Source organism: Cryptomeria japonica, chromosome 6 (assembly GCF_030272615.1).
Source record: "Cryptomeria japonica chromosome 6, Sugi_1.0, whole genome shotgun sequence".
Lineage (NCBI taxonomy): Eukaryota > Viridiplantae > Streptophyta > Pinopsida > Cupressales > Cupressaceae > Cryptomeria > Cryptomeria japonica.
In genome coordinates, this window is record NC_081410.1 from 5,045,632 (window position 1) to 5,060,526 (window position 14,895).

The following is a 14,895-nucleotide window of genomic DNA, read 5'->3' on the forward strand; positions in this document are numbered from 1 at the left end:
GGTAATCTCGTATAAAATATACAGAACAAAAACACAAAACAAAGTAGAAGGGATATTTTCCAAAACCCTAAGCAGAATAAAGCAGGTATTCACACATATTACTCCACAACCTATTAAAGGTAATCTCGTATAAAATATACAGAACAAAAACACAAAACAAAGTAAAAGGTATATTTTCCAAAACCCTAAGCAGAATAAAGCAGGTATTCAGACATATTACTCCACAACCTATTAAAGGTAATCTCGTATAAAATATACAGAACAAAAACACAAAACAAAGTAAAAGGTATTCACACATATTACTCCACAACCTATTAAAGGTAATCTCGTATAAAATATACAGAACAAAAACACAAAACAAAGTAAAAGGGATATTTTCCAAAACAGGTAAGAAACCTCCTATTTAACGAACAAAAGAGCATTGCAGCATTAAAGTTAAAAACCATATCATCAAACAAAAACCATTTAGGTGTTTTATTTTTGTATAAACTTTAACTACATGGCATATTTAAAATTCCAGACATTTTTCAAAGAGTTTTAAACCCCCAAAATCCTCCACTTATGAGCAACGTGCCTAAGGTCCCTAAGTCAGCTGAGTTCTTCACCCTACTGATTGATGAAACCTCAGTGATTGAAGGACGACTAGAGTATTGAATACCTTAGAGAGTTAGATTGCCAAAAAAAAACATGATCTAAATAGTGCTGTTGGAAAAGCAATCCTCGCCATGTTGAGGACCATGGAGAACCTGTAACCTCACCGGTAGAGTGCCAGATAATGGGAGGTGAGAAGTCATAGGTTCGAGTTGCAGCTGGCCATGGAAAACAATACCTAACATACTAATTGGAGGTGTTATATTATGGCTATAAATAGCATAACATTACTTCAAAATGTTATAAATAATACTAGGCATATTAATGGGGGTGAGTAGGTTTTTCCATGGAAACCAACATTACTTAGAATTTAAAGGCAACCAGAATACTCACCAATAAGCAAGACACTAAAAAAACATTACTTCAAAGGCAAGTGAAAATACATAACCTCCCCAGTGGGAGGTGGCAAGGTAAAAAATGTAGCATTACTTAAAAAGTGACCAGACCACTCACTGATAAAAAGATTCGGATCTAATTGCTCCATTGAAAATAATATAACAAGCAAATAGAATATTTGCCCATAAAAATATGTTAAAAAGCGATTAAAGGCAGCAGGCTCAAACCCAAACCAATCCATTAAAATATAGCATTATTAGACAGCAACCAGAATACTAACCAATGATATAAATATATGATATTATTTCAAAAGAAAAAATCTCAGCCAGCTGCTAATGGGAAGCTACATTGAACCTTAACTGATCCTTCAAACAATAGCATCACTTTAAAAGCCCAGAATACTCACCAATAAATCAAAAGTTATAGAGTAATAAAAAATTTGCAATCAACTGTTCTTTAGTGGCATGAGAGTAAACACAATGGTCACCAATTAATTAAAAATTTAAAAGACAAATAAATTCAAGAAAGGAAAAACATTACTTAAAATTAACCAAAATGGTTTAAATGAAATTAAAAAAAAGCAATACTTAAACAGCAACGCCCCAAAAAACATAAAGCATAAACATAACGAGAACACTGACGAATGAATGAACATAAGTGAATAAAAGTACCTGGAAGAACGTCTGGGAGGTAGCGGGATCGAACCCCGGGGCGGTACACTTTGGGCTTGTGAGCGAGGGCGCTTCTTTCGAGTTTCCGAGACTTGTTTCGCCAGATTCAAAAGACCCAGCTCCTGCATTCGCTTCTTGTTCTCCTCAATGCGTGCATTCCTCACATGCTCATAATCTACTACCTCTGCATTCCTCTCTGTCACGGTTGCCATTTTTCGTTTTCTCTTTTTGCCGGGCATAATTGAAGCGAATAATGTATATAGGAGGAGTTGTTCTGCTAATGGTACCAGTTGATCTGACGTATTGTTTTTAATATTCCTAGTGGATAGAGAGTATAGGGCATTACGAAACAGCCCTCTCCAGAGCGCCAACGGCTATACTAGCTTGGCGTGCGCCGATGACAGCCGTCATTAATGGCTTTTTTCCTTTTAATAATTCCAGAAGTGCAGTTTTCTTGGGCATCTTTAGAGGCCCATAAAATTGGCGGACCGTATGTTTGGTGGTTCCCTGGGTTGAAATCCCAAGGAGAGTGAGCTTTTACTACAAATTCAAAAAAAGAAAATTCAAATAAAACTTTTATTGAAAATATTTTAGAATTGTTTGTTATAACTTGGGAAAGTTAAGATCGATCCACGTCATTATCCAAGCACGATAAAATAGTTGAATTCAAATAGAAAGTGATGTTTGAATAGAATGGAATGTAATGTTTTGGACGCGAAAGGATGATTAGCTTTCAAATTCACAGGCTTAAGATATATTCACCTTGTAGTCTTGTGTGAATATGGGCGATTAATATATTTTTAATCTAAGAAGTACATGTGAAAGATTAAGGGATAAATTCGAACCCCCCACCAAACAAAAAATGAAGTACATGTGTTAATCTAATGAACTTGAGGAGGTCCATTGCTTTTTACTTGTCTATTAGATTTAGTGTGTATCTTAGATTTATGTTTTCGTTTCATTATTAGTAGATAGTATATTTTTCGAAAATAATGTTAAAAGAAAAGATGAAATTGTTTATTTTATGTCTGCAACAACATATAGAGAGAGATAAATAAATCGAGAGGTATTATTCTTGAGATGCTTATTACATCTTAATGTGAGAAAATGATTAAAAATAGGGGCTTCCAAAGGATGTCTCTCAATGTATTTTAAAGCAAATGTTTTAGATATAGTCTTCTACTTTAACAATGTTAAAGTGCAATTAAGATGAGTAACCTTTGTTTTTAAAAATCCTTTAATTAAATAATTTGATCTGAAAGTTCTGCATTTGTCCAAGGGTAGAAAATTAGGGCAGAATTAACTTTAACTTCAAATTATTTTATGTTACCAAGGAAGCGTAATAGTTTTTCTCTAAACACATCATATAACTTTGCACCAATGCAAAATGCCAAGGCAATCCACACAAATCAGAAAATACACACAAAGAAAGGAGGGATGTCGACGCTGCCTTATTCAATTATACTGCTTTATGCCATGAAAGAGTAAAACAAAGCAAAATAATTATAATAATGGTGAGGCTTGTGCCAAACAACCACACCATGACTCCTCCTAGTCCCACTCACTAACTCACTTCAAATCTTCATGTAGCATTAGACAGGGCTAGAATTTGATGGTCACCCGTGCCTATCAAATGATTTTTTTATGATGGTTTGTCATTGCAATGTCTTTCATTTGACATTTTCAAAAAAATATTTAATTTAGACAAAGTAATAAAAATATTATTTTCTTTCACCGAGCAAAAAAAAATATTATTTTCTTTCACTGAGCAAAAAAATATATTATTTTCTTTCACAAAGCAATTAATGGTAATTTTAAAGTTTTTAATTGTGGTTGTCTACAATTTAGTTTTTGAAAAGATGATAATTAAAAATCCTTATCCTTTCATTATTCATATCACAAATATGATATCTTATACAGATAAAAAGAGTAAAAGTTTAGGAAACAATGACAGATCTATAATATATGCAAAAATAAATAAAAAATTACTATGTAGGTTTCTAAATTCAAGCTCAAAATTTTTGTTTATAATTAAAATAGAAACTATTCTAAAAAAATCATATTAAAATATCATATGAATTATGACAAGTTTCTAAATTCATATGAAAAAATATTTAAAATAAATAAATTGACTAAATTTCTAAATTCATGTAAAAAAATAGATACAAAATGCATATTTAAATATTATAAAATTAGAAACAACTATATCCTACCATTTCAAAATATTTGAAATAAATTTGTATTTTTATGACACAAGGGCATCCCGAATGCACCCTTTGAGTCAAATTATTGTCATTTGTCAAATTTTGGTTTCTTTTGGTTTGATTGAGTCAATGAGGTCATATAAAACCATTGTGGGTCATTTAGGACCATTATCAAAAGATTTGGATGATTAGATGTCAAAAATGCAAAAATTGTCAATGTTGCTCAATAGTTGTCAAGCAACTTTTGTAAAAGTTGTCAAATTAATGTACTTGTTAAGCATAATGATTGGTGGGTCGGTTGAGGTAGCTAATCTGAATGAAAATGTATTTAAATGTCACCCAAACTTGAATTTGGGGTTGAAGAAGTTTGAATGAAAGAGATGCGTCATTTTTCACTACTTTTTCCTTGTAATTTCTATGAAATTCGACTGTAATTTGCATTGTACAGATTGGTATAGATTGATATTATCCTGAAACCAATTGGAAACGTTGAAAAATGTTGTTATCTTTCAAATTATTTTTGTTTGGTTTATTTTCATTATGTCTTGTGAAAGTTGTGATCAAATTAGTGATTGCCATTTTTAGATTTTTATCATTTTACAGCAAGAAACTTTCTTGGTACTATTTTGTACAGCCTGGTATGGTCAAGGGAATGCATGGGGATGATGTATCTATGAAATACAAAACTTTTGGTTTTAGTTTGGAGTCATTTCATTGAGTTTTGCAAAAGTTAGAGCATTTTTTTGTGAAAACAGTCCCAAACCCTACCTAGGGTTTCCAACAAAAAAGAAAAATTCATATCTTTTGATTGAACCCTTAAAAATTGATATAACTTTGTGAAAACCTTATTTGCATTGCTACCTAGGTTTGTACCAAAGGAAATTGCAAATTTTGATCATATGTGTGAGTTATGCAAGATTGTTTGTTTCATGTTGTGGGAAGACTATGAAAGAACCTAGGTGCTTGAGGGTTTGAAAAAATCATTTCATTATTTGATCATGGTTGGATGGAAAATTTGTGAGATGTGTTGTGTTGGGCTTGAAAAACCCAAGATCCCCACTTTACATGTTGTTTTCATTGTTGAATGCTTATTAGGCCATTGTATCAATGTTTCCAAGTTGAACTAAGATGCATTTAGCCATTGTTTGAAATGAACCATTGTGTGAAAGGTGTCAAATCCGTCGTGTTTTTAGGAGAAGTTCTTCCTATGCATCAACATGGTAGCAGCTAAATCAACTTGTATTATTTGAACTTCAACAAACAAAAAAATGTTGGAGGGAAGCACAACAGTTAGAGGAATTGAAGAGGCTTTGTAAGGAAGCACAAGGAAAGCCAATCCGGTGTTGTGAGTTGGTGTGAGGGCACAACTGGAGTAAATAAGGTACTGCAGCATCCTAAATTAGCATGATTTTCAACGGACAAGTATATAAGGAGGCTTTCCCCTCTCATTTGCATATACATCAACAAGGATAGAAGGGTGAAGTTATAATCATCAAGCATTGGAATATTCATCATCAAGCATCTTTAGAAGTCTTCAAGGCTACATATTCTTCATTCATCAATTGCGGAGCATCATTACATCTTTCATTTGCAAGTATGTGTGTGTGATTAGGGTTTTGTCATGTGCATGTCATTTCATACGACGTATGTGATTACATTCAAGAAGCAAAGCGTCATTATCAGTCATTACAGATCTGAGGTATATCCTTCCATTATTTATTTCAATATTTGCAATATTTCAATCATGGTTAATTCCTTAATCAGGGTTTGACTTTGGTAAGCCCCTATTCCCAACCTATTTCCCTTTCTTTCTGTGTGCGAGAAACAGATACAAAGTTGCGATCTTCAGAATCAACATTATTTGCAGAGACGAATCAACCCCTTTTGGTGTGCGAAAAGTTAGGAGGACCAGGGCAAATTTCACTTTGGTCTCGACATTTTTGGAGCTTTTTCAGGGATCGGGTCCGAATCTTCTTCTATTCCTCAGATCTAGGTGTGTGCCTCAATCAGACGACTGCAACTGGTTGTTTCTGCATTTTTACCTTCATTTTAGGCACTTTACCTTGATTTCAACAATTCAACTCACAAAAGAGGGTAAACAAATTTACCCCTTGAATCCAATCAGTATTTTTAGTCCTTATATTTGCTAGTTTGTGACTAAATCTATTGGATTCAACCCTCTTTTGAATGTAATAGGTCCCCACGTAAAATATTAGCAATTTTCATCCTTCTTGGGCTGGAAACCCTAATATTTTCACCATTATAGGTACCAACACAGGAAAGAATTGAGAAGAGTGTGACAAAAAAAAATAGAATACGTAAGAGAAAATGAGATAGATAGGTATGTAGAGTTTAAAAGATGGGAAGAATGCATGGAGGATATGGAGAAAAACAAAAAGCATGGAATTATTGATTGATAAGTTTAAAAACTAAACATAACTATGGAGAGTTTTAAAATATGCTTAAAGAGGCAGAATTGACACACCAAGATAGGCTGATTACATTCGAGGAAATAATGAGGGAAGCATTGTAAGGAGGGGAATTGTCTCAAGTGCACATCAAAGGAAAAAAAATTCAAGTTGATGGAATAGGTGTAGAACTTAGGGGAGAAAATATGAGATTGTATGTTAAGATTGAGGAGGTTTAAAGACTAGAGATAAAAGAAGTTGCATAACTAATTGGTATGGATAGTCCAAAGACTAAAGTAAAAGAAGAATATTAATTGGAATGGACAAAGATTAACAAGAAGAATCATGCATAGTTTCACAGATAGGGCTACGTAGGAAGTTGAAGGACAAGGGAGGTTGCAGAACAATCAAAAGATAAAACAAAACATTAAGTAAAGAACACATTAAATATAAAAGAAAAGAGAGTTTGCTCCACAAGAAGAAGATAGCACATGGTTTGCAAAGAAGAAGAGTAGACAAAATAAATTATTTGTTGCTTGAATGAAGGCATAAGATGCAAAATTAAAACAGATATAGAGGAAGAATAAATTAGCATAGAATTGCGAGGACTAATAAAATCCACAAGTAGATATGTCAAATGCAATAAGGAATGTAAATATTTGACATAGATAGAGAACTAAAGTCTATGGAAAATTTGTATTTATCTTCTAGTTAGTTTTAATAAAATGAATTGAAAATTCTTCTAAGTTTGAATTTGTGTTTGTGAATGAGATTAATTGCAATATAATTGAATTGAGTTTGTTGTGATAAATCTCAGTCTGGTAAGACTCATGTTTACCTTCTGCATCAATCCATGAAAGAAATAAATAAAGAAAGATTCTTTTAAAGTCCACGATGTTGGGCAGTCTGTATATGGGTCTACAAATGGCTTATAGCAATATGGGACTTCCACGTACTCCTTGCGGGAGGCACCTAGCTATGCTACAAATGATGCATACATAACTTACCCTTTGTGGGATTTGAACTTGCGACCTCTCTTTCAAGAGCACAAATTCTCCACCACAAATTCTTCGAAGGATGTGAAAATAGCTTAATTTAAAGTCATATTGTGAAAAGCACACAAGTCAACAATCCATGTGAAAGGTGTAAATGTGATAGTAATAAAGGTCTTGCCTTCAACATTCCCTTAAGTATTTTTCTTCCAAGATGGGTATGGTGATTAATTTACTTCTGCGTGCACTTGTGTTTATCATGTCTAGGCCTTTTGTAATAAGAACTACAAGAGAATGAATCTGATTTAGGAGTATTAGAAAAAAATGTTCATAAACTATAGGACCATTTTATTGTCCTTGTTCTTCTCTTTGTTCTTTTTATTCTACCAATCTTCTATTCGATTTATGGGATCCCATCTGAATAACTTTGTCTTGATCCATTGTGAGAGAGACTATAAACTAATATAGGGTAGTCATTTGAAATGCATTAACAAGAGTACCTTTTTGTAGCATAAAAAATTGAGACAATGATAAAATAATCGAGACCCAACTTAGAAGAACCATTTGAGTGTCATCCTTTTCTATTCCACAAAATCTTAAATTATGTTAAAATTATTAGGATTAAAAATTACATGTTCCTCCTCTAAGAGATTATCTAGTATTGCATTTTAATTTTGTAATATGAATTTCAATAGTTGTGCTTAAAGACAAATGAAAGTGTAAATCAAAAGATGTTGCAAGGTATAAAATATTCAATAGCTTCATCATGTCTTATCTACCAATTAAACTTTTCTATTATATCTATAGGTTCAGGAACTATTTTTGTTGCATATTTAGTATATCCTTTACTTTTTATAAAATTAGTATTTTAAACTTCCATTCAAAGTAGTTTTAATGTGAGAGAATTGAAACTAAAACTAAAGTTGTAGGATGAAAAATGCAAAAAAGAAAGAGATAAACAAGATAGTAGCACACAAACAATTCCCCTTACACTATATGTGAAATGATTGGCACTTGTGTTCAGTGTATGTTACAATACAAAATATTAAATTAATGGAGTATTTATAGGGCCAAAAAGTGGGCCAAATACTAAAAGTGATGTGTTTATATAGTAGGGTCAACTAAATTACACTAATATGTAGAGTTTGAAAAAATATGGACTTAACAAAAATAAGACTCAAAAACTAGATTATTTGAGAAAGTTGAGCATATTAAAAGTTTCAAAAAGCATAATTGAACAACAAAACACCTAATAAAAATTAAACTCCAAAAATAGGGGAATCGAAAAAATTAAAAAAATACAAAATTGTGAAGTGCATGAAATTATGCCCCATTTAAAAAAAAATCTCAAAAAAAAACCTTTGTCTAATTGAAAATGAGATCCTTAAAGTTTCTTCCTAACTTAAAAGTGTGATGGAGAGCAGTAGAAAAGCTTGGTGGCAAGTTGGTGGTACTTAGGTGGTGGATGGACAATCTCATCAATAGAGATGGTGATCAGGTTGAGCATGAACAACTTTGTCAAGTAGCACCATTAACAAATGGTGGCAATGGCAATCGTCGGTAAAGATAAGGTGGACATGGGGTAACAAAGGAACATAGAATGAGCTAAGACACCAACACTAGAGCAATGCACAGTGGCAACCAACTGTAAAATGTCCTAAAAATAATCTATTCACTAATGAACACATTTAAACCATTGACTATAAAATAGATTTTGAATCTTTGATTAAGTAAAACAAAAACCAAAATTGACTTCTAAACCTCTCAAGCATAATGGAATAGCCGAAAATGCTACCCAAATTAGTAAAAAAATCACATCTAAAATACAAAATACTAAGAACAAATCCTGGAGATATTATTTTTCCTACCGAAACATTTAGATTTTTCCAATCATTGCAAGAGAAGAGCATACTAGGTTTTGTGAAAAAAAGCATGCAAAGTGATTAACCTTTTAGATCTTTCAAAAATATGAAATGAAGTGCTTTGCTTTGAAAATCACAATGGCATTGATACCATCTTAGAATCTATAAAATAGAGATTAATCCAAAACTTATGTAAGAGTTCAAAACATACACTTGAATCAACAACTAATCAAATGATTAGAATAGCAAAAAGGAGAGCATTTCAAGAATGAGAGATCAAACACAATAAGAAAACAAAAGATATCTCTAAGCAAGAAAGAATCATAAAAGAAAGCTTGGAATGACATATAGAGAAGGGATGAGGCAAAAGTGACAAATGTGATATAAACTTGAGTAACCAAGTATAGGCAAGAGTTACATTCATGGAAGATGCTCTATGCCCTTATAATGACCCACTTTATCTACCCGAACAAGTTAAAATAAACCTATATAATAATAATATCCAACATAATAAAATAAAAATCCTACACTAACAAAAATTAATTGATATTATCTTAACATTAATCAAATCTAACAAATATTATTTAGAGTACCAACACAAACATATTTAATAATGAAAATGGACTTGTTTAGACATCATTGAAAAACTACTATAAAAAGTCTACATATTAAATTTATATCAACTCCAAAATTATCTAATGTACTTAATGCTAGCTCTAATCTACTTTGTCTTGTTGATAGTTACACACTTTCATTTGTGTAACATGTTTTTGTTAAATGGGTAAAGCAAGTTTTGATAAGACCCTAGAAACACAAAACAATATACAAAAGCACAACTGACCCACAACAAAAACTAGACATGAGTAGGTTTTGGAAGGACCTAAATCCAATACACTAATGCAACCAAGCTACCAACACAAATATGCTCTTGTAGGCATCATAAACCATGTACAATTTGCAACAAGGCTACCAAACAAAACAAACCGAGAAGACCACCTATCAACCCCATGCCACACATTCTGAGCAAACTTAACCCAAGTTTGGGAGACACACACATGTTTAGGAAGACTTCTCGTCCTTTTAACAATCTTCCATTAGACATCATCCTCCAAAGAATTAGAATGGGGGCGGGGGGTGGAGGGAAGGGCTAGCATTAGCTAAAGACCAAAACAAAGCCCTCACAAGCACAAAAAGAGGAGTTAAATTTTGCACTGAAATATTCAAAAGAGAAAGAACAAAAAACTTAATGCCCAACAATAGGAAGTCCCAAGGTGGAATGGCCATTATTGAGTATTGAGAGGGAATCCCATCAAGAGAAATCTCTAAAGTCTTGACAATTGTAATGGAGGGGACCAGCAAAGGCTTGACACCCTCAAAATCAAAATCGTTGATAATCAAATGGTCATAAAGGGAATTCCTCCACCAAATTGACTGCTACTTCTTGTGGTGAGAACAAGAACATTTCAAATCAAGGTGTCCTATAACAAAGCATCTCCTACAAGACAATATCCCCAAGCATATCCTTAGAAATGTCAATGTCCATGAACATGCAAACATTGGTAGTATGGCCAAAGTTTGACAACATTGCATCCTCCTATAAAAAGTGACCAAGAGCATTGCCAATAAATTCTAAACAAGAAACTTCCCAAAACTGAAAAGGGAGATTAGATAGTCTTAACCCAAATAGGCATGACTCTTAAGGATCATGTTTGAAGTTTGGAGGGAAACTACAATTTGAGTGAGAAGGTAGTGTTGTCCCCACATCTAAACCCCAACATCCTCCAAAACCTATTTCCTATCAACTTTTGATAAGAAGGACACAATAAAATGAAATAATAAAAAATGAAAAACCCTAACATAGGAATATAGTTCAATCTTACCTGCAATGAGAGGCTTTTAGGAATCCAAAACCCATTTGCTCAATTTTGAGAGGAAGAGCCAAAAAACATTGAATCTACAAATTAGAGCATTGCTTTTAAAATATTTTTCATTATACCATGTTAGGTTATCGTCAAACTATATATATTTTTCGGATGTTAGTATTTATACCCTTCAAAAAGCTCATATGATCGTTCATGTGCGAGCTCAATATAAAGGACAACTCAAAGAAAACAAAAATATAATATTGTAGATTGTTCAACCAATTAGTCAATTTTAAAACTGTTGGTATTTTGGTATGGTTTTGTCATTGATGTCAACACCTACTAAACACTTATCAACTCTAGCACTTTGGAGAATCAACAACATTCATCGCCAAGTAAGTGACTTATGCACAGTCACCGGTATCTGGTACACCAGCAGGTTATAATGTTCATCGACACTTGGAATAGCATGAAATACACCTGGTTATGTCGAAGACATCGTTTGGACACTTTGTCTTGGAGTTTTGTTCATTGGCATATTCATATTTGCCTATTTGTTGTTACCGACAAACAAGTCCAGGATTTACACCGGCAGGTTTATCTTTTCCAGATTAGCACGACACGCTATAGAGATGTCTTATTATTGTTGCAAATGCATCAAGCCGACATGTTGAATCGGTTATTGCATCGGACATTGTTTTGTTTGTAAATTGATTTTATTGTAATATCCTTTAGAGCCGACCTACTAAAATTGGTCTTAGGTTATGATATAAATGTAAGATCTTATTTGTAAGATCATGTGTGGAATGTGAAAAAGAATTGTGGGAAGGTATATGCGAGAATAAGCAGAGCTATACACGCAGACATCATTTGAAGGTTGAAAGAGGGTTTTTGTGAAGACAATCAAAACTACACTGGTACTGAATCCAACATAGAAAGATGCTAATTTGAGCAGTACATCTTTATTGGATTTAACCATCCAATTGTAGTCAGTGTGACTCCTATTTGTGTTTGAGCAGTGAGCTCTAGGCACTTGGCCTTTCTGCATGTGCATACCCCATTTGTATACACATACTATCTGCAATAGTATCATCTGATTGTGGGTAAGGTTTCCCACCGTGGTTTTTCCCCTTACAGGGTTTCCACGTACAAATATTGGTGTTATGTGTTGTGGATGACCTTGTCTTTTTGTTTCATGCATTTCTCTTTACCGGTATTACAATTAACTGATAAAACTATCTACCGGCATAAAAAAATGGTTTACCGGTATTAAGCATTAAGTTGGTAAAGTTGTTTTTGGTTTGAATTTGTTAGACAACTGATTCACCCCCCCTCCCTCTCAGTTGTCTTTGGGACCTAACAATTGGTATCAGAGATGAGTCCTCTTTTTGCAGAAGTTTAACAGCTTGAGGAGATCCAATGTCTACTAACTATTTCAGGAAGGACAGTCCTAAACTTGATGGAACCAACTATGGCATATGGAAGATCAGAATTTAGACACATTTAAATTGCATTGGAAAGGACATCTGGGAAGTTACAAAGATTGGCTATACTACTCCTACTCCCGGTCAACCTAATCCACCTACCTTGGGAAAAGATGAAGAAAATGATTGCAAAGCAAGAGAAGCACTTTTGAGTGTATTAACAGATCAACAAATCATGGGATTATCATATAGATCAACTACTAAAGCTATTTGGGATCATTTGGAAACACTAAATGAAGGAGATTCCACAGTCAATATTGCAAAACTTGAAAGCTTCCGGGTCAGGTATGAAAATCTGAAAATGGAAGAAGATGAAAGGATTTCTGCTTTTATGGAAAGAGTTGATGAAATTGTTTTGGGTATTAAATGTCGTGGAGGAACCTTAAGTGAAGATGAAATTGTTTCAAAAGTTTTAAAAGGATTGCCACTGACATATAAAATGAAGGTTACTGCTATAAATGAGTTAAGAGCAATGCCTAATACATCAGTAACTAGGGATACATTGATTGGAAAACTTTCAGCTTTTGAAATTGAGGAATTTGGTCATGTTGCTACTATAAAGACAGATTTAGCTTTTAAGGCATCAACATCATTTGCACCATCATTTGACAAGTCTGATTGGAAAGCCTTTTATGCAAGAGAACTTGAGGAAAGCAAGAGAGAAAATGAAGAACTTGAAGAACTTGAAGCACTATTTGCAAGAAAAATGCCTAAAGGTCCAGTTGGAAGTAAGTATGAAGGTAAAACACCCTCTAAATGTTTTAACTGTAATAAGATTGGTCATATGGCTTCTAGATGCCCTGATAGACATGCTAGACTAAGAGAAGAAGCTAGGAGAACATACAAGCCTAACCTTGAATATCAAAGATACAAATTTAAGAAGAATAAAGATAAATCTTGTTATCTTGCTGATGAAGATCCGACAGACAATGGATGGGTTTTTGTTGCTATAACAGAAGATCAACCAGTAGAGCAGGCCCTGACAGCTAAAGTTGAAGTTAAGGATGAATGGATCATTGATTCAGGATGCTCACATCATATGACTAGAGATAAAAGTAAATTCTTGAACTTTCAGGAATATAATGGAGGCTTAGTGAGATTTGGAGATGATAAGGCTTGTTTGATCAAAGGTAAAGGTGCAATATCTCTTGATGGTAAGCATAATACTGACAATGTTTACTATGTTGAATGTTTAAAGCATAATCTTTTGAGTGTTGGTCAATTAGTTGAAAAAGGATTTCAGTTACAATTCAAAAATGGAAAATGCAAAATCATGAATAGAACTGGTTTGGAAATTGCAACCGGTAATCAAACTAGAGGTAATATCTTTCATTTGAATAACAGTGAAAAGACATGCTTGATTGCACGTATTGATGAAAGTTGTCTATGGCATAAGAGACTCTGTCATGTAAATTTTGATTGCACGGTAAAAATCAGTACTACTAAGACAGTTAGAGATTTACCTCAAATTGTCAAACCTCACAATACAGTATGTAAGGAATGTCAATTTGGAAAACAAGTTAGAGCTACTTTTAAAAGTATTCCAGAAAAATCAAATAATGTTCTTGACTTAATTCATACTGATTTATGTGGTCCAGCTAGAACTAAAAGTTTGCAAGGTGATAGATATTTCATGCGAATCATTGATGACTACTCTAGAATGTGTTGGGTTACTTTTCTTAGAGAAAAATCAGAAGCACTTGGAAAGTTCAAACTGCTCAAAGTAATGGTAGAGAATGAAACCGATAAGAAAATCAAATGTCTGAGATCAAATCAAGGAGGAGAATTTACATCTAAGGAATTTAATGCATTATGTGAAGTGAATGGAATCAAAAGACAACTATCAGCACCCCAGACACCAAGGCAGAATGGAGTTGTTGAAAGGAAAAACATAACTATCTTGGATGCTGCAAGAAGTATGTTATCAGAAGCAAATCTACCACATGTGTATTGGAGAGAGGCAGTAAGTACAACGGTCTATACATTCAACAAAGTTCACATCAAAAGTGAAACCGGTAAGACCCCTCATGAGCTATGGTTTGGTATTATTCCTACTCTTAAATATTTTAGAATATAATTTGGAAATAAATGCTATATTAGAAGGGATGAGTATATTGGCAAATTTGATCCTAGAAGTGATGAAGGGATATTTCTTGGTTATTCATCTAAGAGCAAGGCATATAGATGTTTTAACAAAAGATTGCAAAAAATTGTTGAGAGTACAAATGTGAAGATTGATGAACAATTCAGAGGAACTTCAAGGTATATAGACTCTGAACTGGCAACAAAGATTCTAACAAATGAACCTACATTGAACCCACCGGTACAGAATGAAGATCCAGTTACACCTATATCATCTGAAAGTTTTTGGCATAAATATTCATCGAGCAAAAAAACTCACAAGTTTTCAAGACTTGGAGAGTAC

General features: G+C 33.4%; 1 protein-coding gene across 1 annotated transcript in view; it reads right to left on the reverse strand.

The window, feature by feature from the left end:
• LOC131077560 (uncharacterized) overlaps positions 1-2,215 on the reverse strand; it is a 31,882-nt gene extending 29,667 nt beyond the window's left edge. The window contains exon 1 of the mRNA XM_058015081.2: positions 1,659-2,215. Coding sequence (XP_057871064.2) covers positions 1,659-1,897 — 239 coding nt within the window. The 5' untranslated portion in view covers positions 1,898-2,215. The remainder of the gene's footprint in view (positions 1-1,658) is intronic.
• Between the last annotated feature and the right edge of the window lie 12,680 nt (positions 2,216-14,895).